This window comes from Panthera onca, chromosome A2 (assembly GCF_046562875.1).
Source record: "Panthera onca isolate mPanOnc1 chromosome A2, mPanOnc1 haplotype 2, whole genome shotgun sequence".
NCBI lineage: Eukaryota > Metazoa > Chordata > Mammalia > Carnivora > Felidae > Panthera > Panthera onca.
The window spans coordinates 81,441,597-81,468,654 of NC_138340.1; the positions used below are offsets into that span (position 1 = coordinate 81,441,597).

The following is a 27,058-nucleotide window of genomic DNA, read 5'->3' on the forward strand; positions in this document are numbered from 1 at the left end:
ACTCCCACATGAAATGCATTACCATCCAGGCAATCTAACAAATACGTACTATGTATTGGTCTTACGGGGGAACAGATTTAGTCCTCACAAAGTTTGTTCTTTCTCTTTCTTTCTTTCTTTCTTTCCTTCTTTTTCTTTCTTTCTTTTCTTTTCTTTTCTTTCTTTCTTTTTTTTTTTGAGAGCTGGCTGGCTTGTCTTAGAGGAAATGAATTACAAAATCTTGGAATTTTTGTGCTAGAAGGAAGTTCATCTCTTCCAACAGGCTTCTCCACCCCAAGTCTGTGTCCCCTCAGTAATACACCCGATGTTCTATCAGAGTCTGTGAACTGGCACCCTTCCTAGTCGGTCCTCTCCATTTTAGCTCTCCCTTAATCATTCCCCCTGCTCTTGCGTGGAACACATGTGCTGATACCAATCAATCTAACACCAGGGGCTTATAGAATATATTTAGTGCTCACAACAAACACTGTAAATTCTTTTCCTTTGGAACTTGCTTGTTTTGGAGAGCAGAGAATGACAAAATCTTAAAGTCATGGAGTCTTTGTGCAAGCCAGGGACTAGCCTAGAGGTCTTTGCTTACATAAAGCTGAAAACTGTTTGCTGTTGATTTCCTTCTAAGGATCCTAGTTCTATCATTTGAGGTCAAAATGAAAATGTGCTCTTGGTGCTTCAGTGTGTGGTCAACATGTCATGGTCACCCCACCCCAAGAGCCATCCCTGGTCTCTTCCAAGGGGGTCAGCGATTCCCATATGAATCAGGAGGAGTGAGAAGTGGGCAGGAAGTGTGAAAAGTCTCAGACTCCAGGATGACTCTTCTTTTTTTTTTTTTTTTCAATATATGAAGTTTATTGTCAAGTTGGTTTCCATACAACACCCAGCGCTCATCCCAAAAGGTGCCCTCCTCAATACCCATCACCCACCCTCCCCTCCCTCCCACCCCCCATCAACCCTCAGTTTGTTCTCAGTTTTTAACAGTCTCTTATGCTTTGGCTCTCTTCCACTCTAACCTCTTTTTTTTTTTTCCTTCCCCTCCCCCATGGGTTTCCGTTAAGTTTCTCAGGATCCACATAAGAGTGAAACCATATGGTATCTGTCTTTCTCTGTATGGCTTATTTCACTTAGCATCACACTCTCCAGTTCCATCTACGTTGCTACAAAGGGCCATATTTCATTCTTTTCATTGCCACGTAGTACTCCATTGTGTATATAAACCACAATTTCTTTATCCATTCATCAGTTGATGGACATTTAGGCTCTTTCCACAATTTGGCTATTGTTGAGAGTGCTGCTATAAACATTGGGGTACAAGTGCCCCTATGCATCAGTACTCCTGTATCCCTTGGGTAAATTCCTAGCAGTGCTACTGCTGGGTCATAGGGTAGGTCTATTTTTAATTTTTTGAGGAACCTCCACACTGTTTTAGGATGACTCTTCTTGTAGCTGCCTTTATATTCCTTAGCTGGGATCAGATACTATCAGGACCTGTTTCAACCCCTTAGGGGCAGCAGCAGGCTTCCTTGCATTTGTGAATTCTTTTTGTTTTGTTCTCTCCCTATTAGGGGTGAAAGATCTTCTCTCCTTTTTTATCCTCTTTACTACATGCCTCCATTTCTCTTGTGATGTGGGCTTTCATTCCTCTTGCTTACTTCACTATTTGTTCCCAGTCTACTAGATGTTCTTTCTTCTCCTAAAGATCCAAATTCCCCCTGGCACAATGGCAACTGTGGAAACAGTGGAAACTGATACATATTGAATAGGGTGATTGAGTAGCCTCATACTTCATAATTATGTGCAGTTTCAGTGGTATACAGTTTTCTTAAAAGGTCCCCTTTTCTTTTGTATCACCTATTACCGTTTTTTTTTGTTTTTTTTGTTTTTTTTTTGTTTTTTTTTGGTTAGAATGTCTTGCATAGAATAACCATGTAATTATGTAGGAATTGAATTAGGAATCCACACGCACTTGCCCTGATGTTCTTCCCAGGTTTCCATGTTGGTGACAGCCCACGCTCCCTGTGGAATTAGGTTCTAGTTTTTCCAAGTGCAAATACATATGAAGGTTTTTAAACTCTCAATATACATTATGTAACAATGACATGACTCCTTAGGAGAAAGTATAGGTTCATGGTAATTGCACTTAAATTCTTTGCAAAAGATTATTCTTCACTGAGATGTGGAACACCTGCCTTATAAATATATCTGGGAAAAATTCCATGGAATTAGTGAGTACGATTATCATAGAGTAGGTGCTCAAGAATGAGTATTAAATGCACTTATGAATAAATTAATGACTCCCTACATTTTGGAAAGGAATTATGTGGTCTTCTTCAAATAGCTCCTTTCTTCTCTACAATATAAGAATGTAGGTATACCTTTCAGATGAAAGTGCGTCTCCACTTATGCAAGGATTTGCATATAGATGATGGGTACAATCTAATTAGGTGTAGACTTTCTTTTGATTATATATAATATACTGTTAAAATTCATAGCTGAAAATAATTTAATCACATGATGGGAAAAAATAAACCTTTTAAATGTGACGTTAAAGATTACACAATGACAATACAATTAGGAGGCTAGTTTTGACTATCTGGCCACAAATCATAAAAGTAACACAAAATTTTCAGTATTGAATAGAATTTGAGAGACTACCTCAACAAAGAACTTCATTTTGCAGATGAAGAAACAGATTCAGAGGAGTTAGGTAACTGTACTGGGTTGAGTAGCATCCCCTCAAAATTCATGTCCAACCAGAAACTCAGAATATAATCTTATTTGGAATTGGATGTAATTAGCTATGATGAGGTCACACTGGATTAGAATGGGTCCTAAATCTAATGACTGACATCTTCATAAGAGAAAGGAGAAGGAGGGGCACCTGGGTGGCTCAGTGGGTTAAGCATCCGACTTCGGCTCAGGTCATGATCTCACGGTCCGTGAGTTCGAGTCCTGTGTCGGGCTCTGTGCTGACAGCTCAGAGCCTGGAGCCTGTTTCAGATTCTGTGTCTCCCTCTCTCTCTGCCCCTCCCCTGTTCATGCTCTGTCTCTCTCTGTCTCAAAAATAAATAAACGTTAAAAAAAATTTTTTTTTTAAAAAAAGAGAAAGAAGAAGGAGATTCAGAAACACAGATTCACATAAGAGGGAAGCCCACGTGATGACAGAGGCAAAGATTGGAGTGATGTAACTATAAGCCAAAGAATGCTGGTAACCACCAGAAGCTAGGGAAAGGCAAGGAAAGATCCTCCCCTTGAGACTCCAAAGGGAGCATGGCTCTGCTGACACTGATGTCACACTTCCAGCCTCCAGAACTATGACAGAATACATTTCTGTTTTTTTAAGCCACCCAGTTTGTGCTAATTTGTTACAGCAGCCTGAGGAAACTAAGACAGTAACCTTCCAAGGAGTGGTGGTGACTCAGGAATAAAGGCCCAGTGAATAAAGTCTCAGTCCACACTCTGAGCAGCTGTGCTCTTGTGTCCACTGCCTGCATCTTGAGGGTACTTAGAGGTGCTCCCTTTATTGACCTCATGTATTCACGAGTTCTATACAGTTTGCTGTCCTTCGGGCTTTACTTCCCATCCTCGTCCCTCTTTGAAGTTGTTCTTATACAACTCTTGCACAAGTCATCTGTTCTCACATTTCTTATACTCTCAGAAATTTGGTCCTCTGCTTCTACTGCCATTCTGTGCTACTACCTCTCTTTTCTAGGTTGCTTTTACCTCTGGGCATAGGCCCTGTCATGATGCTGCTTCTCTCTTAAAAAACAGTACAAGTGTAGTACATGTATAAAATTGTGTAAGTATAGTTTTCAGTCCATCTGATCTACCATAGTACCTTTCCAATGCTTCCTGACCATTTCAATAATTGACTTAATTGATGGCATATTTTTTCCTTTGTGGTACATACAGACAAAAGGTAAAGTTTTTGCTTTCTTGATAAAGTCCTTTGATGCACAAAGGTATTAAATTTTGATGAAATATAATTTATTTTTTCCTACATTGATCACACTTTTGGTGTCGTATCTTTAAAAAAATTTTTTTTAAGTTTATTTGTTTTGAGAGAGAGAAAACACGAGCAGGGGAGGGGCAGAGAGAGAGGGAGAGAGAGAATCCTAAGCAGGCTCCACACTGTCAGCACAGAGCTCCATGTGGGGCTCAAACTCACAAACTGTGAGATGGAACTCTGAGCTGAAACCAAGTGTTGGATGCTTAACCGACTGAGTCACCCAGGCACCCCAGTTTTTTGTGTCATATCTAAGAATCCTTTGCCAAACCCAAGGTTATAAAGATTTACCCCTATGTTTTCTTCTAAGAGTTTTATAGTTTTTAGCTCTTATATTGAGGTTGTAGATCCATTTTGAGTTTACTTAACATATGGTATGAGATAAGTATTTAAATTCATTGTTTTGTATTTGTATATCCACTTGTCCCAGCATCATTTGTTGAAGAGACTGTCCTTGCCCCATTGAATGATCTTGGCATCCTTGTCAAAAATCAATTGGCCATAGATGTATAGGTTTACTTCTGGATCCTCAATTTGATTACATTTGTCTTTGTGTCTATCCTTATTCCAGTACCATGCTATTTTGATTATTGTAGTTTTGTGGTAAGTTTTAAAATTGTGAAGTGTGGGTCCTCCAACGTTATTTCTTTTGGAAAACTGTTTAGCTATTTGGGGCCCTTAGCAATTCCATATGAATCTGAATATTAGTTTTTCCATTTCTGAAAAAAAGAACGATTGGCGTTTTCATAGGGTTGCATTGAATCTACAGATCACTTTGGGTTGTATGATATTTTAATATTCTTTAGTAAGCATTACATATTCCTTGGATATTTGATAGAATACTCTCATAAAATACTTTGGTGTTTATTTGTTCATGGGCAGACTTCAAATTCTGATTTAATTCCATTTGTTGTTATATGTTATTTGTATTATGTCTTCTAGTCTATGAATATGGGATGTCTTTCCATTTAGTTAGGTCTTCTTTAATTTCTTTTAGTAATGTTTTGTAGTGTTCAGTGTACTAGTCTTTCACCGTGAAAGAATTTAGTGAAATTTATTCCATGTATTTTATTAAAAAATGAGGTTATTAAAATATTTTAGGTATGCAAAGAAATATAATGAGCACTTGTGTAATCACTATACAGTTTAAGAAATAAAGTTTAACAAATACAATTAAAGCCTCACTGCATTGTCTTCCCTTGCTCAGAAGTAACTGCTCTCTTAAATTCAGTGTTTATGATTTCCTTACATAGTATGGTAGGCAGAATAATAGCCCACAAAGATATCCGTGTCCTAATCCTCAGAATCTGTGAATATGTTATCTTTATGACAAAAAGAATCTTTGTGGATGTGGTTAAGACTGGAAATGGTGAGTTATCCTTGAGTATCTGGGTGGGTTCAGTATAATCACATAGGTCCTTGTAAGTAAAACAGGGAGACAGGACCTCTTATAAATATGTCTCTCCAAGGGCTGGATAAGCCCCAGTGTCTCTAGCTTTTATAACCTAGAGATATCTTCAAGGTGCTGCCTGGGACACATATCTCCTTTATATGTAAATTACTAGGGATCTTCCTGGCATCTTGGAAGCTTGATCTAAAGGAGGAGGCCAAACTATAATCATTTGACCTTCTTGGGGAAACAAGAGAAGAGCTACTACCTTTTGAATCAGAGCAATAAACTAGACAAGTGGACAAATGGTTATAGATCTAATCCCCATGGTATATGGAAAGAAAAACATAGAGGAAGTGAAGGCAAAACATCACCTTTATATCATACAGATTTCTGTGCCTCCAGAGGTTAAAGGTTTTTATAGAAGCATTGAGAAATTCAGGGAAGATTTATTTCCTCACATTGATTTATCAGTAATTGAGATCTTTCATATAACTTTTTATCATGACTGTGGATTTGTCAATTTCTCCTTGTATCTTGGTGGTTATGTTATTGGAGGCTTACACATTTAGAATTGTTATAAATCTTTAGTGCATAGTTTGAATTATTTCCTTCATTTATGATATTGTGACTCTCTTTGTCAGACAAGCTTTAAAAATCCTCCTGAAATAAATCAATCCAACAAGAGGATATAACAATTATAAATATCTATGCACCCAACATTAAAGCACCTAAATACATAAAGTAAATATTAACTGACATAAAGGAGGAAATTGATGGTAACACAATAATAATAGGGGACTTTAACACACCACTTATATCAATGGATAAATCATCCAGGGAGAAAATCAATACTAAAATAGTGTTTTTGAATGACACATTAGACTAGATGAACTTAACAGATATCTGCAGTACATTCTGTCAAAAACAGCAGAATACACATTGTTTTCAAGTGCACATAGAACTTTCTCCAGGATAGATCATGTCTTAGGCCACAAAATAAGTCTTAGTAAATTTAAGAAGATTGAAATCATACCATGCATATTTTCCAACACAAAAGTATGAAACTAGAAATCACTTACAAGAAAAAAAATTGGAAAATACATAAATACATGGGAATAAACAACTTGCTATTAAACAATCAATAGGTCAATAAAGAAATCAAAGAAGAAATTAAAAAAACACATGGAAACAAATGAAAATGAAAACACAATGGTCCAAAATCTTTGGGATGTGGAGAAAGCAGTTCCAAGAGGGAAATGTATAGATGTACAAGAAAAATCTCAAATAAACAATCAAACTTTATATCTAAAGAAACTAGAAAAAGAACAAAGCACAAAGTTAGTGGAAGGAAGGAAATAATAAAGATCAGAACAGAAATAAATAAAACAGAGACTAAAAAACAATAGAAAAGATGAATGAAACCAAGAGCTCATTCTTTGAAAAGATAAACAAAATTGATAAACTGCTAGCCAGACTCATCAAGAAAAAAAAGAGAGAAGTGAAATAAATAAAATCAGAAATGAAAGAGGAAAAGTAGTAGCTGACAACACAGAAATACTTTAAGAGATTACTACAAAAAAAATTACATGCCAACAAATTAGACAGCTTAGAAGAAATGGGTAAATTTCTGGAAATATACAATCTTCTAAAACTGAATCAGGAAGAAATAGAGAATTTGAACAGACCAATTACTGGTAACAAAATTGAATCTGGTAACAAAGAAATAGAGAATTTGAACAGACCAATTACTGGTAACAAAATTGAATCTGGTAACAAAGAAACTCCCAACAAACACAAGTCCAGGACCAGATGTCTTCCTATGTGAATCCTACCAAACATTTAAAGAAGAGATAATATCTATTCTCAAACTATTCCAAAAATAGAAGGTGAAGGAAAGCTTTCAATACATTCCACAAGGCCAGCATTACTCTGATATAAAATCAAAGAAAAAAAAAAGAGAGAAAAGAAAACTACAGGCCAATATTCTTGAAGAACATAGATCCAAAAAAAAAAAAAAAAAAAAACCCTCAATATATTAGCAAACCAAATTCAACAACATACTAAAAGGATATTCAACACAATCAAATAGGATTTATTCTGGGGAATAAATAAGGATGGTTTAATATTTGATATCAATGAATGTGTATACCACATCAACAAAATGAAAGAAAAAATCATATGATCATCTGAATAGATGTAGAAAAAGCATTTGACAAAATTCAACACCTGTTCATGATAAAAAGTCAACAAAGTGGGTTTAGAGGGAAACTACCTCAACATAACAAAGGCCATATATAACAAACTCATAGCTAACATCATACTCAATGGTGAAAAACTGAGAGCTTTTCCTCTAAAATTAGGAAAAAGACAAAGATATCCACTCTTACCAATTTATTCAACATAGTACTGGAAGTCATAGTCATAGCAATCAGACAAGAAAAAGAAATAAAAGCCATACAAATTGGTAAGGAAGAAGCTAAACTGTCACTATTTGCAGATGACATGATACTATACATAGAAAACCCTAAAGACTCCACCAAGAAACTGTTAGAAGTAATAAACGAATAAGTTGCAGGGTACAAAATTAATACACAGAAACCTGTTATATTTCTATATACTGATAACAAAGTAGCAGAAAAAAAACTAAGCAAACAATTCCATTTACCATTGCACCAAAGAGAATATATTACCTAGGAATAAACTTAACCAAAGAGGTGAAAGACCTGTACTCCAAAAGCTATAAAACACTGATGAAAGAAATTAAAAATGACACAAACAAATGGAAAGACATACCATGCTCATAGAATAGAAGGAGTAATATTGTTGAAGTGTCCACACTACTCAAAGCAATCTACAGATTCAATTCAATCTCTATGAAAATATCAATAATACTTTTCACAAAACTAAAACAAATAACCTCAAATTTGTATAGGACTACCAAAGACCCCAAATAGCCAAGGCAATCTTGAGAAAGAAGAATAAAGCTGGAAGTACCACAACTCCAGATTTTAAGATATATGACAGATCTATAATAATCAAAACAGTATGGTACTGTCACTAAAACAGACACCTGTATCAACAGAACACAAAAGAAAGCCCAGAAATAAATCCGTGCTTATACAGCCAATTAACCTACAACAAAGGAAGCAGAAAATACTATAGGGAGAACACAGTTTCTTGAATAAATGGCTCTGGGAAAACTGGACAGCCACATGCAAAATAATGAAACTGGATTACTTTCTTAAAGCATACACAAAAATAAATTCAAAATGGATTAAAGGCCTAGATATGATACCTGAAACCATAAATCTTCTAGAAGAAAACATAGCAGTCATTTCTTGGACATCAGTCCTAGCAACATATTAGGGATAGTTCTCCTCAGCCAAGAGAAATAAAAGCAAAAATAAACTACTGGGACTACACTAAAATAAAAAAGCTTTTGCACAGCAAAGGAAACCATCAATAATATGACAAGGCAATTTACTGAATGGGAGAAGATATTTGCAAATGATATATCCAATAATAGGTTAGTATCCAAATACAACAACAAAAAAGAATAATCCAATTTAAAAATGGGCAGAGGACCCAAATATTTTTTTCCAAAGGAGACATCCAGATGGCCAAGAGACACATGCAAAGATGCTCCACATCACTAATCATAAGGGAAATACAAAACTGCAATGATATATCATCTATACCAGTCAGAATTGCTAAAATCAAAAAGACAAGAAATAACAAATGTTGGTAAATATGTGAAGGAAAAGGAACATACTATTGGTAGGAATGTAAATTGATGCAGCCACTGTGGAAAACAGTATGGAGGCTCCTCAAAAATTAAAAATAGAAATACCAAATGATCTAGTAATTTCACTACTGGGTATTTACCAACAAAAAACTAATTCAAAAATATATATGAACCCCTATACTTACTGCAGTATTATTTACAATAGCCAAGATATGGAAGCAACCTACATGTTACTGATAGATGAAGGGATAAAGAAGATGTGGTATATATAAACAATGGAATATTATTTGGTCATAAAAAAGAATGAGATCTTGCCATGTGGGACAACGTAGATTGACCTAGAGGGTATTATGCTAAGAGAAAGAAGTAATACAGAGAAAGACAAATACCATATAATTTCACTTAAATGTAGAATCTAAACAACAAAACAAACAAAAGGCAGAAACTTGCTCATAAATACAGAACACTGATGGTTGACAGAGGGGAGGGCATGGGAGAATGGGCAAAATGGATGAAGGGGAGTGGGAAGTATCGGCTTCCAGTTACGGAATGAGTAAGTGACAGGAATGAAAGGTACAGGATAGAAAATATAGTCACTGGTATTGTAATAGCGTACATGGTGACAGATGGTAGCTACACTTGTGGTGAGCACAGCATAATGTATAGAGTTGTCAAATTGCCATTGAACACCTGAAACTAATGTATCATTGTGTGCCAACTATACTTCAATCAAAAAAACAAATTAATTAAAAAAAATAGACCTGAATTCCTGCTCTGTCACATCAGTCTACATGTCATATAGAGGGGTTCTTACAGTCTTTCACCCTCAGTTTTCTCTTCATTACAATGGGAATAAATATTATCTAATATTAAAAAAATCTATCTAAAATACAACTCTGAACAAGATGAACACAAAATGATGAAAGTTTATAGCTCTGGTAGTATCAGAGGGAAAACATTTAAGCAAAAATATCATTAGGAATATTTGTTTTCTAACTAATGGATTTTTAAAAATTTATTGTTACTGGATATAACTGGATTAATATTTCTCTTCTACTACTATACTATTATCCTCTTTTTTGTATGCTTCGTTTCTCCTTTCCTGCCTTTTTTTTTTAATTTAAAAAATCTATCCCCTTTTTCCCATTTTCATGCTTTAAAAGATATGCATTCTATTTCTACTATATCAGTGGTTTCTCTGAAATATTTTTAACATGTGAATTTACCTTAATAAAGCCTAAAGTAAATTATGACCCATACTTTCTTTCTCATAATCACTACAATTTAAAACACTTAAACTCTGGTTTCTCTCTCTTCAATCTTAGAATATTAGTACTATCATCGCTTCTCGGCCTTTTGGCTAAGATCAAGTGTAGAATATTAGTACTATCTAGTGTTTTTATTCCACCTTGTTTTTGTATCCCATATTAGTCATGACCATTACATGCTTTTTAAGGTTAATGGTTTTATTTTCATACTTAGTTTCTTTGCCCATCATTACTATTTCCATCTCACTCCTTTCTTCTGATTCCATTGTCCTTTGGAAGTTCTTTTGTGAAGGGTCTATTGTAGGCAAACTCCATTTTTTTCCCTCATACGTTTTGTAATTTCTATTGAAAGCTCATCTTTGGGGGGGATTAATCTGTAGGAATCCTAAAAGGCATGGTTTGAAGATGTGTCTCTTCATAGAAATGGTATTTATTTCTGCCAAATATCCCAGAGTTACCACCAAGTTCGCGGCTCTTTGTATGTTAATGTATCAAATCCAATTACAAAGGTAATAAACTGGACCCCACAAATAATAAAATTCCAATCCATATATCTAGTATTTGGTTTTAAAATCTCTGGGTTTTTTTTGTTTGTTTGTTTGTTTTTAATCCCAGGCTAGTTACCTTAGTTTTTTCCTCACCAAATAGGTAGTTGTTGTTGTTGTTTAATCCTGTCTGTTTAATAATGCTGGATTTCTCTCTCTTTTTCCTCTTTTCTGACTCTGTCTGTTCCTCTTAATCTCTCTGACTCAGTTAGGACTCCCAGCTTTGTACAAGCTTGGTAACTTTTTCTGTCCCTGCATGACCAGTAAAATCTGAATCTATTTATTATGCAAAGCAGCAACCATCTCCACTGCTCCCTTATGTAGAGCAACTATACTGAACACCTTCTTATGAGTCTGGGTTTACAAAGACTTTGGGCCTGGATATTTTCTTTACTTTCTTAAAAACCCAGGTATGTTAAAAAAAAAAATGTTTGTTTTAGAGAGTAGAAAAGTGGTTGTCAGAGGCTACAACTTTCAGCTATAAGATGTATAAGGTCTGAGGATCTGACATAAAACATGGTGATTTTAATTGATAACACTGTGTTGTATAATTGAAATTTGCTAAGAGAGTAAAACTTAAATGTTATCATCAAAAAGAAAAAAGATAAATATGTGAGGTGATGGATATGTTAATTAACTGTCTGCGGGAGGGGGATCCTTTCACTATGTATATGTACCTCAAATCACCACAATGTGTACTTAAAATATCTTGAATGTTATATGTCAGTTATAGCTGAATGAAGCTGGCATTTAAAAAAATATTTAAAGAAATATTTTTTAAAAGGTTTGTTTTATCATTTACTTATATTTTGTGTCAAGAGGACTTGCAGATTTTCTAGTCTACTGTTATTCCAGAAACAGAAGGCAAGATGGGTTTATTGATCTTTCCTAGGATTCTTTTTTTTTTTTAATGTTTTTTAAAATTTATTTTTGAGAGAGAGGGAGAGACAGAGCATGAGCAAGGGAGGGGCAGAGAGAGAGAGGGAGACACAGAATCTGAAGCCCGCTCCAGGCTCTGAGCTGTCAGCACAGAGCCCAGCGTGGGTCTCAAACTCACTAACCATGAGGTCATGACCTGAGCCAAAGTCTGCCGCTTAACCGACTGAGCCACCCTGGATCCACTCGGGTGCCCTTCCTAGGAATTCTTTAACTTTAAAAAGAATCCAGTTGAGTTCAGCAAGCAATCATTGAATGTCTTCTATGTACCATCTTCTACGTACCATCTATTTAGAAAAATCACTCATTTTGTAGCAGAAAGCCACTGTCATTCAGAAAATAAATCTGCATATCTTCTTCCCTATCCTTCTGTGACTATCAATTGTAAAGATCACATTATATCAAAGGCATCATCAGATAAGTTCCAGTGCTTTAGATAAAATTCCTATCATCAGATAAAATTCCAGCACTTAAACCCCTGCTACTACAATATGAATTATATTATCATGATTAACAACAGCAACAAAAGGTAAGTGGAAGAGTTATATCCAAATTCACACAGTTTTCAAAATTGTGTATTTCTCTTCTTTGTGTTTAGATTTTCTTCTACCTCAGCTTAAAAGATAAAATAATATGTAGTCACGTTTGTCACTCCTGGATGTTGATGACACAAGCAAGCTCGTTGTGGAATGGTGTAAGTAGACACTACCTGAACTATGACTTGATCCTAGTTCTTAAAGGAGAACCGATCCCCACAAAAGCCAACTGTACTAGGGACTACTTTTTCCCCTGCTCCCCCCACAGGGCCACAAACAGTAGGTGCATTTGTTTCTCTTCTGCCCAGGCACAAGTCCAAAGGAAAAGACAGAAAGATAATAATGTTATTTTAAGAGATAGACTATAAGTATTTTCTAATTTGAATGGTAGATATAAATCAAATATTATTTTTAAATTGAAACAAAGCTCCGTTAGATCTGCATTAGACTTAACATTGCCTCACTCAGGATGCTGCAGAGATAAGTTGAGGAAATGCAAGTGAAGTGCTTCCTATAAAGCCTGGCATGTAGGCAGCACTCAATAAATATCAGCCCCTATTATTGGTTTAAAAAACATAACAAAATAGCACAAAATATAGAGTAAAGTGGAAAAAAAACTAACAAGAAATAGGGCTAAAATATACGACATGTAAACAAAACTTGTTTGATATTCTTAGTGTGTTTGCATGCACACAGACACATATACACTCAGGCGTTTTCTAATATAGACTTCTAGGCAGGTACCTCTATACTATCCTTGTCATTGTACTATTTTTATACTATTCTTGTAACCTAGAACATGCTTGTGTTTCTTATTCCAATGAGACACTGGGGAGGGGTCTCAGCCAACAACAAAAAATAAGCATAAATTGCCCCTGCTGACTTCTTTCTTTTCCTTGGATGATACTTTAATCTCTGTAATAATTTATGCTGTCAACTAGTGTTATGGTGGCAACATCTTCCCTGTCACCTAATGTCCAGTTAGTAGATGACTTTACCACCCCTCCTTAACTGCTAGTGATCAGAAGACTTATAACATCATGTGCTCAGACCGACCTATGAATAGGTGGCTGGAACCATTCCACATAAATTCTAAACCTTAAACGAAGAAACTAAGAGGGGCTGACAGGTACCACTCATAAATCAAGTCAACCTCTTGACATTCCATTCTTGGCTTCACTTGGCTTCCACTCTCACCTTGTGCAACAATGGCAAGAAGAAAATGTGCTTCTGTCTCGGCTAATCCATCTTAGCTACCAAATTTAATATTCCTGCCTTAGGTTTATTTTTAGTTTAAGGCAGTGATGCTCAAACTTCAGAATGCATCAGAATTATCTGAAGGGATTGTTAAAACAGATTGCTGGTTGCCAACCCAGAGTCTCTAACTCAGTAGGTCTGGGGTGGGGCTTGAGAATTAGTATTTCCAAGTTCAAGGGTGATGCTGATGCTGTTGGTCCCAGGACCATACTTTGAGAATCAATGGTTTAAAGTAATAAATCTCTTTCTTATGTGACAGATTGGGGAATGTTACTTTTTTCTTTGGAAAACCTGTAAAGAATTAGGAAAGAAAAAAAAAAGAATCCAAATGATTGGAAAGAGAAAGAATATATATGACATTAAGATCAGGACAAATCCTGCAGAAGCCTGGCAGAAAAAGCTAGCATTTCTGCCCTGGCAGAAAAAACTAGCACTTCTCAATAGGTTAAGTCAGAGAAAATCTGAGCACATGTCAGTGAAGAACAAAGCCTGGGTAGGAAGGCTTTATGTTCAGCACATTTCTCTTTCTGCAATTCTACGTTTGCCTTCATCTTCTATTAGTTTTGCCTTCATTTTGGAGTGCTCAAATGTGGCACAGCTAAAACAAACATTTTAGCACAAAGAATAGCTGTGTTCAGAAGGCAGTGAGAAATTGGAAGTTCATAAACTTAATCTTGTAGCTGAAAGACATTATTAATACTATGATATCAATGTTATTGTCAACCAGCCCTCATCACTCAGCACTCACATAAACCTCTGTGCTCTTCAATTTTACATGCAATCAGCCAGGTACAGTCAGTCCTCTTTCCTTCTCTCCAGACCTCCCTCCTCCAAATTATGAGTTATGAAAAGGCCACTATAAATCTCTCGCTCTGAATTGTCTTTTCCATAGTCAAGAACTTAACACATAGTCTGTGCTCATGAATAAAGAAGCAGGCATACATTAATAATGAACCCAGGATGAGTTCATTGACACTGAAGCAGGCTTGGGGCTCACCTGGGGTGATGGGGGGCTATCCAGGTCACTCCAAGACAATCAACTCTGTTGTGGGGTAGATGTGAGACTCTTGTCCTCCCAGCTGTCGACCTGGACTGGACATTTGGAATCTGTTTGCAATTAAACCTGGGAATGACCATGAACAAAAAAAATGTGTTTGTAATTAAACTCCAGAATGACCATGAAAACAAAGAAATGAAAAAATGAGAGATGTGGTGAAGAAATGTTGCTTGGTGCTTTAAAAATATTAAAAATTTTTACATGCAAAAGATATTTCTCACTTCTTAACGTCTTTTGTTTATCCTTTTTAGATTGATTTTTCCACAGTAAAAAACATCATCACAGATAAATATATAGTGTCTACTTTGCAAAGGTGGCGTCTAAACATGCTGCGTTTGAATTTTCGTGGTTGTATTCTCCGCTTGAAAACCTTGAGATCTGTCAGTGAGTATGTTCATTACAACTCTTTGTCTTGCTTTTATGTTTTTTAATTAAACAAATATAAAGAAAAATATAAAATAAAATGGACACTTCAGTTATGGTCTTAGGCCATAAGAATGCCAATTAAAAACATTTAAAATGCTTATAATATAGTCAACTCTTAATGGATTGTATGATCTGGGAGTTGGTCCTTTGTCCATTCTTATTTTTTTAAGTTTATTTATTTTGAGAGAGATGGAGGCAATGTGAGCAGGGTAGGAGCAGAGAGAGAGAGAGAGGGAGAGAGAGAATCTCAAGCAGGCTCCATGCTGCCAGCACAAGAGCCCAACATGGGGCTCGAACTCACAAAATAATGAAATCATGACCTGAACTGAAACCAAGAGTCAGACACTTAACTGACTGAGAGACCCAGGTGCTCTGGTCCTTTGTCCATTCTTACTGACCACTTTTTTTTGGTCTAGCATTTGTCTATCTATGTATCTTCAATTCATCTACTAAAAAAAAATACAATATAAGAATATATTATCAATTTAAAAATTCTAACAATAGACAGTAAAAAGCAAAAAACCTTCCTGTATCTCCCTCAAACCCATTAACTTACTCAAAGGTATTCAATGGTATTAGTTTTCTGTTCTTTTTTTAAATTGTTTAAAATGTTTTTATTTTATTTTTGAGAGAGACAGAGCACAAGTGGGGGAGGGGCAGAGAGAGACGGGGCACAGAATCTGAAGCAGGCTCCAGGCTCCCAGCTGCAAGCACAGAGCCCAATGTGGACCCACAAACCACAAGATCATATCCTGAGCTGAAGTTGGGTGCTTAACCAACTGAACCACCTAGGCACCCCTAGTTTTCTGTTTTTCTAAAATACATTTACATATATGTGATTAAAAATACACAATTAAAAATTTTAATATGCAATGGATCATATTGTTTTATATTTTCTTTTATATCCTGAAAATTTTTCCATGTCAGTCTATATAGAACTACTAAATTATTTTTGGGGCCCCTGGGTGGCGCAGTCGGTTAAGCGTCCGACTTCAGCCAGGTCACGATCTCGCGGTCTGTGAGTTCGAGCCCCGCGTCAGGCTCTGGGCTGATGGCTCGGAGCCTGGAGCCTGTTTCCGATTCTGTGTCTCCCTCTCTCTCTGCCCCTCCCCCATTCATGCTCTGTCTCTCTCTGTCCCAAAAATAAATAAAAAACGTTGAAAAAAAAATTAAAAAAAAAAAAAAAAGAACTACTAAATTATTTTTAAATCGTTAAACTCATTTTCCATACTGTGGATGTAGCATAATTTAACTTTCTTCCTCTTGATGGATATTGAGGTTATTTCCAATTTTCTCCCAGCTGCTTTGTACTTTCACTGTGACATGTGTATTTAATTGCCTTAGTCAGTTTGAGCTGTCATAATAAAGTCTCGTAGACACCAGAAACTTATTTCCCACAGTCTGGAAGCTGGATGTCCAAGATCAGGTCTAGAGAGACCCTCTTCTAGGTCATAGATGGTTGTCATCTTTTTGTGTCCTCACATGGCAGAGAGAAGGAGAGAGAGAGAGATCTCTGGGGTTCCTTGTATAAAAGCACTAATCCTATTCATGAAAGCTCTACCCTAATTATGTCCTGAAGGCCCTACCTCCTAATACCATCACACAGGGGGCTAGGATTTCAACATGTGAATTTGGCCAAGGGGCACATTCAGTCCATTGCATTAACATATATATTTATTTATTTTGAAAGAGAGAGAGTATGTGAGTGGGGGAGGGGCAGACAGAAAGAGAGAGAGAATACCCAGCAAACTCTGTGCTAATGGCATGAACCCACAAACCATGAGGTTATGACCTGAGTTGAAAACAAGAGTCAGACACTCAATGACTAAGCCACTCAGGCACCCCAACCCATTTGTTTTTTAAGGTGCATTTCAGCTTCCTTATATATTTCTGGAAATGAGAGAAAAAACATATTTAGAAAAGTGTACATTCATACTGATTTCAGATAATGAGAAAGAAAGCCATAAACATGTAAATACCAACATACTCAACATGAGTCTAGAGATATATGAGGGAAAGCAAGTTGCAGAATGACATAGATAATCTAATACCATTTGCATACAAGTTTTCAATGTGCAAAATAATATATACTTTACCTTTTGAAATAATTTCAATAATACATATTTAAGGAAAATGTAAAAAGCATGCATGGGAAGGAAAACTCCAAATGCAAGATAGTGGTTATCTCTTGAGGTGGACAGAGTTGAATGAAATGGGGAAAAGGTTCACAAAGAGTTTCAAGTGTATCTGTAATTTTTTTTAAATAGAAAAATAATAAATATAGATTATTTTAAATAGAAAAATAAATAAAATATACCAAATGGGATAATTCTGACTGGTTGCTGATACTGAAAAAAGCTATAGTTTTTATGTTATTGTATTTGATTACATATTAAAGTGTCTTCTTGGTTTTAACAGTTTGTCAGTTGATTCTTTTGGGTTTTACAGGCAGATCATTTATTTCCATTCATTCCTAGTCTTATATCTTTTATTTCTCCTTTTTTTTTTCTCCCAGTAGCAGGGATATGGAGCCATATTGTCTTATTCTTGACTCCTTTTTTCATGTTTTTAATGAGAATAGTGTTATTATTATATCTTTTATTTCTGGGATACACTCTTTATAGAGATATAATGCTGTTCCTTTTTTTACAGCAGCCATGTTCTGTTTGTTCCTCATTCAGTCTGGTCATGTCTGCCTTTGGAATTTTAGGAACTATTAATTTCTGATCCACCAATACCATTCCTGTTTTGTTTTCCAGAGATATTACAAATTTTTGAAAAAAAAATCATTTCTCAGAATTTGGGTAGGAGAGGAAAGCTGAAATATGGGCTTAGTCTGCTATCTTGAATGAATTTATTACTTTATTAGTAATAAAGAGTTAAAATAATTGTAAGCCTTAATGTGCTAGCCATCCAGTTTATAGCATTATCTACAATAGCCAAATTATGGAAAAACCTAAGTGTCCATTGACTGATGAATGGACAAAGAAGTAGTATGTATACAATGGAATTTTACTCAACCATAAAAGAGAATGAAATCTTTCCATTTGCAACGACATGGTTGGAACCAGAGAGTACTATGCTAAGTGAAAGAAGTCACAGAAAGATAAATACCTTATGATTTCACTCATGTGAAATTCAAGAAACAAAACAAGCAAAGAAAAAAAAAAGAAAGAAAGAAAGAGGTACACTAAGAATAGACTCTAAACTATAGAGAACAAACTGATGGTTACCAGAGGGGAGGTAAGTGGAGGGATTGTGTTAAACAGGTGATGGGAATTAAGGAGTGCACTTGTTGTGATGAGCACTGGGCATTGCGTGGAATTGTTGAATCACTGTATTATACACCTGAATCTAATATCATGCTGTATGTTAACCGGAATTTAAATAAAACTTAAAAAATGTGCTAGCCACCCAAACTCACTCTCTGTCCCCAGAAAAATGTACTATTAAATACATCTCTTTTTTGAAGGAAGAAAATGGACTCGAGATGGCAACATTTAATGTTTTGGTTTGACCTAAGATTTTCATGTTGGCAATGGTGGTTGAACACTGGGGTGAGTTTCTGACAAATGGCAGGGCACATATCTCCGGAAGCTTTCATTCCAAGTCTTTTTTTTTTTTAATCATAAAAGGGTGTTGAGTTTTGTCAAATGGTTTTTCACCGAGATTTTTTCTTCATTCTATTAATATGTTGCTATCACATTGATTGATTTTTATATGTTGAACCACCTTCACTTTCCTGGGACCAATCTCACTTATTCATGGTGTATAATCCTTTCACCATGCTGCTGTATTTTCTTTGCTAATACTTTGTTGAGGATTTTCACATCTATATTTAAAAGGAATACTGGCCTATAGTTTCCCTTTCTTGTGACGTCTTTGCCTGGCTTTGTTATCGGGGTAATACTGGCTTCGCAGAATGAGTTAGGAGCTATTTTCTCCTTTTCCACATCTTCGAAGAGTTTGAGAAGGATTGGTGTTAATTTTTCTTTAAATGTTTGGTGGAATTTGCCACTGAAGCCATCTGGCCCTAGGTTTTTCTTTGTTGGAGGTGTTTTGATTGCTGATTTAATATACCTATTTGTTAGAGATGTATTCAGATTTTGTGTTTCTTCCTGAGTCAAGTTTGATAGCTTGTGTGTTCCTAGGAATTTGCCAATTCCATGTAGGTAAACCAATCTGTTGAGGCATAATTGTGCATAGAATTCTCTTATAATCCTTTTTATACCTTGAAGTAAGCAGTAATGCATCATTTTCATTTGCAATTTTAGAAATTTTCATCTTCCCTCTTGTTTTTCTTGGTCAGTCTAGCTACAGGTTTGTTAACTTTGTTGATCATTTCAAATAACCAACTTTTAGTTCTTTTTTTGTTGTAGAAAAATATACTTAACATGAAAGTTGCCATTTTAACCATTTTAAGTGTACAGTTCTGTGCCTTCATATTGTTGTGGAACCATCATCACCATCCACCTCCCGAACTTTTCCAAGTTTTTTTTTTCAGTTGCAAAACTGAAATTCTGAACCATGAAATATGAACTCCCCATTTCTCCCTACTACCAACCCATGGCAAGCACCATTATACTTTATTTCTCTATGGATTTGGCTACCTCATATAAGTAGAATCATACAATATCTGCTCTTTTGAGCCTGGTTTCTTTCACTTAGCATCATGTCTGCAAGTTTCACCCATGTGGAGGCTCATATCTGAATCTCTCTCTTTTTTAAGAGTGAAAAATACTCCATTAGGATAAAGGACCTGAATGTGACACAGGAAACCATCAAAACCCTAGAGGAGAAAACAGGGAAAAACCTCTCTGACCTCAGCCGCAGCAATTTCTTACTTGAGACATCAAAGGAAAGGGAATTAAAGCAAAATGAACTATTGGAACCTCATGAAGATAAAAAGCTTCTGCACTGCAAAGGAAACAATCAACAAAACTAAAAGGCAACCAACGGAATGGGAAAAGATATTTGCAAATGACATATCGGACAAAGGGCTGGTATCCAAAATCTATAAAGAGCTCACCAAACTCCACACCCAAAAAACAAATAATCCAGTGAAGAAATGGGCAGAAAACATGAATAGACACTTCTCTAAAGAAGACATCTGGATGGCCAACAGGCACATGAAAAGATGCTCAACGTCGCTCCTCATCAGGGAAATACAAATCAAAACCACACTCAGATATCACCTCACGCCAGTCAGAGTGGCCAAAATGAAGAAATCAGGAGACTATAGATGCTGGAGAGGATGTGGAGAAACGGAAACCCTCTTGCACTGTTGGCGGGAATGCAAACTGGTGCAACCGCTCTGGAAAACAGTGTGGAGGTTCCTCAAAAAATTAAAAATAGACCTACCCTATGACCCAGCAATAGCACTGCTAGGAATTTATCCAAGGGATACAGGAGTACTGATGCATAGGGGCACTTGTACCCCAATGTTTATAGCAGCACTCTCAACAATAGCCAAATTATGGAAAGAGCCTAAATGTCCATCAACTGATGAATAAAGAAATTGTGGTTTATATACACAATGGAATACTACATGGCAATGAGAAAGAATGAAATATGGCCTCTTGTAGCAACGTGGATGGAACTGGAGAGTGTTATGCTAAGTGAAATAAGTCATATAGAGAAGGACAGATTCCATGTTTTCACTCCTATGTGGATCCTGAGAAACTTAACAGAAGACCATGGGGGAGGGGAAGGAAAAAAAATGGTTAGAGAGGGAGGGAGCCAAAACATAAGAGACTCCTAAAAACTGAGAACGAACTGAGGGTTTATGGGGGGTGGGAGGGAATGGAGGGTGGGTGATGGGTATTGAGGAAGGCACCTGTTGGGATGAGCACTGGGTGTTGTATGGAAACCAATTTCACAATAAATTTCATATTGAAAAAAAAAAGAAAGAAAAATACTCCATTAGATGTTCTTAACCACATTTTGTTTATCTACTCATCCATCAGTAGACACAAGTTCCTTCCACTTTTTGGCTATTGTGAAATAATGCTGCTATGAACATGATTTTTAAACATCAACTTTGATTTTTATTGATTCTATTGGTTTTCTATTTTCTATTTTATCCCCGCTCCCATCTTTATTATCCTGCTTGCATTGGGTTTTGCTTGCTCTTCTTTTTTAGTTTCTTAAGGTGGAAGGTTAAGCTTATTGATTTGAGGTTTATATCCTTTTAAAATGTTGGCATATATGGCTATAATCTTCCCTGGATTTTTTTTTAACATGTTTCCACATAAACACTTTTCCTGATGCCTATGCACAAAGTCCACTGGGAAGTTTGGGATGGAGATGAAATGGGCAACATGAAATTGCAACTTGTGTGGAAAATACAGAGAGGGCCAAAAAATGAAAATTCTATACTGTACAATGGGCATATGTTCATTACATCAGATAACAATGTCTTCTATATGTCATATGTATTTCATTTATTGTATCATATATATAGATACGTGGACCTTAGTTTATATTTTATCTGAGGTCTAAGAGAGCCAAAAATATTGTCTTACGGGTTTTTTTTTAAGTTAGTTTATTTGAGAGAGAAAGAGAGAGAGACAAAGAGAGAGAGAGAAAGAGAGAGAGAGAGGGAGAGCAAGTGAGTAGGGGAGGGGCAGAGAGAGAGAGAATCCCAAGCAGCCTCCGTGCTGTCAGCACAGAGGCAATGTGAAGCTCGATCTCATGAAAAGTGAGATCATGACCTGAGCTGAAATCAAGAGATGCCTAACTGACTGAGCCACCCTGGGCCCCCTGTCTTAAGTTTTTTGATATTTTGTTGTCTACTTAAAAATATTTAGTACTAAGGGGTGCCTGGGTGGCTCAGTCAGTTAAGCATCTGACTTCAGCTCAGGTCATGATCTCACAGTTTGTGAGTTTGAGCCCCACAACAGGCTCTGTGCTGACAGCTCGAAACCTGGAGCCTGCTTTGGATTCTCTCTCTCTCTCTCTCTCTCTCTCTCTCTCTCTCTCTCTCTGTGTGTGTGTCCCTCCCCAACTTGTGCTCTGTCTCTCAAAAATAAATAAATGTAAAAAAAAAAATTAGAAAAAAATTTAGTATTAAGGCACCTGAGTGGCTCAGTCAGTTAAGTGGCAGACTCTTGATTTTGGCTCAGGTCATGATCTCACTTTTTGTGAGATAAAGCCCCACATTGGGTTCTGTGCTGGCAGTGCGCAGAGCCTGCTTCTGATTCTCCCTGTCTCTCCGTCCCTCCCCAGCTCATGCTTGCTCACTCCCAAAATAAAGAAATAAACTTAAAAAATTTTTTTTAATTTAGTATTTATCTAGAAGTGTAATTCTTGGTAAAAATGCCTTTATCATGGAAAAAATTAAACATGAAAGCCTGAGTAGACCTTAATTTTCTAAGGAAGTAAATGTAATGCTTATCTCATCTTTGTGATATTTTCAATTTGCTAAGGATTACTTAATAAAATCAGTTTTAATTCCAGCTACCTCGAGTGTATCAAAGATTAAATAAAACCCAACCTCAGAGATGTTTCAGCTTTTCAATTTTTCCCCCCAGCTAAGGTTAGTCTGTTGGTGTGTCTAGAATTACACACATTTTTGGCAAGAAGTTTGACTTTCTGACTGTTACACTGAAGATAAATACTGGCTGATTATTTGAGCTGTTTGGCTGAATGGCCACAAGAGTTGTACAAAATCCTGGTCTGCAAAAACTCTATAATAAAATTAGCTTTAAATTGTTATCTTAAAATGTTTAAAAGGCAGATGAAGGCAGGGGAGAAAATGCTTGCTTTAATATTGTGACAATCAAGTGTGCAGAGTATATGCTAAAACACTTTAGCAAATGTTTGGCAAGGGTACACAAGTGATTGTTTTTTTTTAGTGTTTATTTATTTTTGAGACAGAGAGAGACACAACACTAGCAGGGGAGGGGCAGAGAGAGAGGGAGACACAGAATCTGAAGCCAGCTCCAGGCTCTGAGCGGTCAGCACAGAGCCCGACGTGGGGCTTGAACTCATGAACCCTCCAGATCATGACCTGAGCCGAAGTCGGACACTTAACCAACTGAGCCACCCAGGCGCCCCCACAAGTGATTTTTAAGTTCAGCAGTTGTGTTGTTGTGCTGGAGTAAAACAGATATATTAGGGATGAGGAGCCATCCCTAATTTTTCTCCACTCACTCAATGACCGCAAGATTAGAGCAGTCTGGAAGAAGCTTTGACTTGTGGATACCCTTGGAGTTGCATTTTTATGCTTCTAGAATTTATGAGATACAATATTGACATTTTTTTGAACAGGATTATGAAGTAATTTTCCAGTCTGCCTGCCACGTTCGTGTTGTTCTTATTCATTCTAGCATTGATACGGATTTGTTAGTCACATATGACATCTTCCTGTACACACCAATACCCCACACCTCCTGAAGAAAGGAGCCTCGATGTCTCATAGAATTTAGGCAAGTAGATTCTTAGTACTGAATTGCTTCTATTTGCCAGAGCAGGAGAAACAGATTTTTCAGAAACAGGTGTTAGTTGACATAGGGCATAAAGCTCCAGAGGATGAATGATTAGTAAATGAAAACTCTGAACTGGTTAATGTTAAATATCTTTCCCAAATAACCAGGCAGTAGGTCTGAGCTGACTCAGACTTAGGACTCAAGAGACCTCAGCTTGAAGTGAATCTTACTTCAGAAAAATTAGGGAATTTCAGGACTAGCAGGAAAGTTAAAACAAACAAAACAAAACAAAACTTGAGTATTTATCCAAATACTCAAGTAACATTTGGATAAATAGCCAAGTGACATTTAAACATGTATGTTCAAATATGTAGTTCTCAGGATTATTATATTTTTGACTGCCACAAAATATACTTATTTTTTTAAAATCTCCTGACCCTCATCATCTATTGAACAGAAGGCAGTTTCAAAGGCAAGTTATTAAACTATCAAGAAATTGGCAGAAGGGGATGTACCTAATTGTTCATTCCATCATTGATCAACTATTACTTCCCTGAAAAGTATAAACTCTGATACAGAGAAGGGGCAAATCCTAAGCTTTCAAAAATGTACTTCAGTTTCAGTCCTGGGAGATACTAACAACTCTAACTTACTTTTGGATGGTCTGGATCAATTTCTATGCATTGCTAGCGCTTTATTTCCAATTAGACCTGGAGGGTGACACTGTAGATAAAAATCAACCAATCAAATCACCAACTAGCCTCCAAAAATTGAACCAGAGAGTAACTTGGGTCCTTTCTCTGAATCGGATTTAATCTCTTTTTTTTTCTTCCTCCCAGAACCCTTGTGTCCCTACCACTTGACTTGGTCTCCTACTGAGGTCCCACTCAGGCTTTTTCCACCGTCACATCTTGGCTGTTTCAGGTCTTGTGTCCTTACTATTCTGAGTGTTCATGAACGTTCACACTCTGGTAACAGATTGAACAGTAAGGTGAAGATTTGCATTGAGACCCAAGTATGCATAAGTCTCTCCCCCTAATTCCAACCACTGGTAAAATGGGCAGTGTGGTTAGAACCTCATAATCTAGGGTCCTTCCCTGAACCATTAGCTCCAGCAATTCTTCCAGCATCCCATTCTCTTGGTTTCTGATGTGTACTAAATGACTTGGGCCAAAGACTCTCTCCTGCCAGCTGCCCTCGTGGGTGTTTCTGGACAAAAAGGCTTAACTTTCCTGGTACCTATTCCTCTTCTGGGGTCTGATTCTGCAGGTTCTGATGTGAGGCAGCCGTGGCCAACAGTGACTGTGAGAGTGCTCTGCACACCTGCCCGGCAGCCAGGGCTTAGATGGACCTGAATGCTGGCTCTGTCACCCGCCAGCTCTGTGACGTTATCCAAGCTACCTAAACTCCAAGCTTTGGATTCCTCATCTAGAAAAGACAGATAGTATTACCTCCCTCAAAGGGATCTTGTTGAGAATTAGAAGTAGAATATGTGAAGCTTTTAGCACAGTGTATGGCATCTAGTAGGTGCTTAAGAAACTATTTGTCATATACTATTTGTATATGAAAGAAACTATTTGTCATATACTATCTTCTATGCTTTTGTGCAAGGATCAAATGAGACCAGTTGCTAAACTTTGTAGGAATACCTTGATAGAAGAATGAAAATGTATTCAACTCAGAGTGAAAAGGAAATGTCTATAAAAAGGAAAAAGTTTAAAATTTTTTTTAAGTTTATTTATTTTGAGAGAGAGAGAGAGAGAGAGAGGGTCAGGGACAGAGACCGAATCCCAAGCAGGCTCTGCACTGTCAGTGCAGAGCCCACCGTGGGCTCGAACCCATGAACTGTGAGATCACGACCTGAGCTGAGATTAAGAGTTGCTCAACTGACTGGGCCAGTCAGGTATCCCGAAAAAAGTGGTATTGTAAAGGATATGTATATATTCTTTTCATTTTATTTTTGTAATAGTATAGCTAACTATCAAAACACAAGCTGATGGGGTTTGTCTCCAGGTATTTCCTCTTTTTGTGTGGATCTGCTTCTCTGGGTGAGTGATTTCTAACCTGCAAACCCATACCATGAGGCTTCTCCTGGACACTGCCTTCTTATTCAGTTGCTATTGATATCACTGCCTCCTGTTTGCTTCTACCTCATCCCAAATCCTGACCCTGATTTCTAATTTCATCCTTTGCTTTATGCTTGACATATTAGCTTAGCAGGAAGGGCTCAGGCATTTCCCACTGGCAGGTGGCTCCCCAGTCTGAATTCTTTCAAAAATCAGCACTATTTCCACATTCACTAGTGTTTATACCTCTTCATTGCTTATGATTCACACCATCTACAACTTCTTCTGAGTCCCATCTTCTGACCAGTCTCCAATATAATTCTCAGATTCTCTTATTTATTGTTTGTGACAATTCTCCTTCAGGTCTAGCTTGACAGTTTTTTGTTTTGTTTTGTTTTTTGCAAGAATCAGTGAAGAAAACTTGAAAATTTGGGTTTGCCAGGATCACATTTTGGAATGCACAGGAATCAGAAATGGAATTTTATTCTATGTATAAGCTGAATTGCTGGAAAAAAAAGTGGGAGGGGCAGAGGGGAGAGTGATATTTTATTATTCCTAAGCGCTCATATATTTTCACTTTGATCATCTTTAGGTGTGTACAAGCAGCTCTCACAAGGCATATAAAAATGAACCAAGTTTTTTAAAATTTTATTTTCAAAAGGCAGTAAAAACATATATACAGGATGTTATGAAATTCCAATACCATCATTAGGACCCAACTCCCGCAGTTTACCAGTGTGGAACCGTCACCAAAGGCCGGTCTGCAAACAGGCAGGCAAGCGGGATGGAAGTATTCCCTTGGTTGCTAGAATTTCTCACAATAAAAATAATAATTAAGGGAACCTTCCTGTAACTGGATAACCCTGCATAAATAGGCAACACAGTTAATCAAAATGTAAACATATGGTTTTCTGACACCGGTATAGCAAACTCAAAACAGTTGCAACCAAAACAATTCCTAAGTTATCCCACTATAGTGATTCTTACACTTTGCTTCTTGGCTGTGTGATCCCTATGAATCTTCTCCCATTCATCATCTTCCGGATCCTGATCAAATGTCTCAGGGTAGGCTGGTAATTTGTCCTTGGGGCATTCTTCAAAGTAACTGCGAACATATTTTCCCACAAACCACCCTTTGTATTCTTCGGGCATCTTGCATTCCAGGCCGTTATAGTGGACGTTGTAGTGGTGCTTTAACCAGTAGTAGAGGTAGTGGATATTGTAGTCACATCTCCAAGGGTTATCTCTGAGCCACAAGAGTTTCAAAAAATACAAGTCTTCTAATACGCCATAGTCAAAGTTTTGTAGACTGTTGTTTGATAAATCTAACTCTTCTAAATGTGTGAGTCCTAAAAAAGCAGCTAGAAACAGAAAGTAGTTATTAACGCAATGAGTAGCTG

At 36.8% G+C, this 27,058-nt stretch overlaps 2 protein-coding genes and 1 pseudogene across 3 annotated transcripts in view; 2 read left to right on the forward strand and 1 right to left on the reverse strand.

Annotated features, from left to right (window-relative positions):
• The window catches only part of FBXL13 (F-box and leucine rich repeat protein 13), a 210,341-nt gene that overhangs the window by 72,546 nt on the left and 110,737 nt on the right, over positions 1-27,058 (forward strand). For both annotated transcript variants that reach the window (XM_078442538.2, XM_078442539.2), the window contains 2 exons: positions 12,486-12,581; positions 14,989-15,121. In XM_078442538.2, the coding sequence (XP_078298664.2) occupies positions 12,486-12,581; positions 14,989-15,121 (229 nt within the window). The remainder of the gene's footprint in view (positions 1-12,485; positions 12,582-14,988; positions 15,122-27,058) is intronic.
• Positions 10,479-10,564, forward strand: LOC132680012 (U2 spliceosomal RNA; annotated as a pseudogene).
• The window catches only part of LRRC17 (leucine rich repeat containing 17), a 31,460-nt gene continuing 30,692 nt past the window's right edge, over positions 26,291-27,058 (reverse strand). Inside the window, exon 4 of the mRNA XM_060632309.3 lies at positions 26,291-27,019. Coding sequence (XP_060488292.1) covers positions 26,622-27,019 — 398 coding nt within the window. The 3' untranslated portion in view covers positions 26,291-26,621. The remainder of the gene's footprint in view (positions 27,020-27,058) is intronic.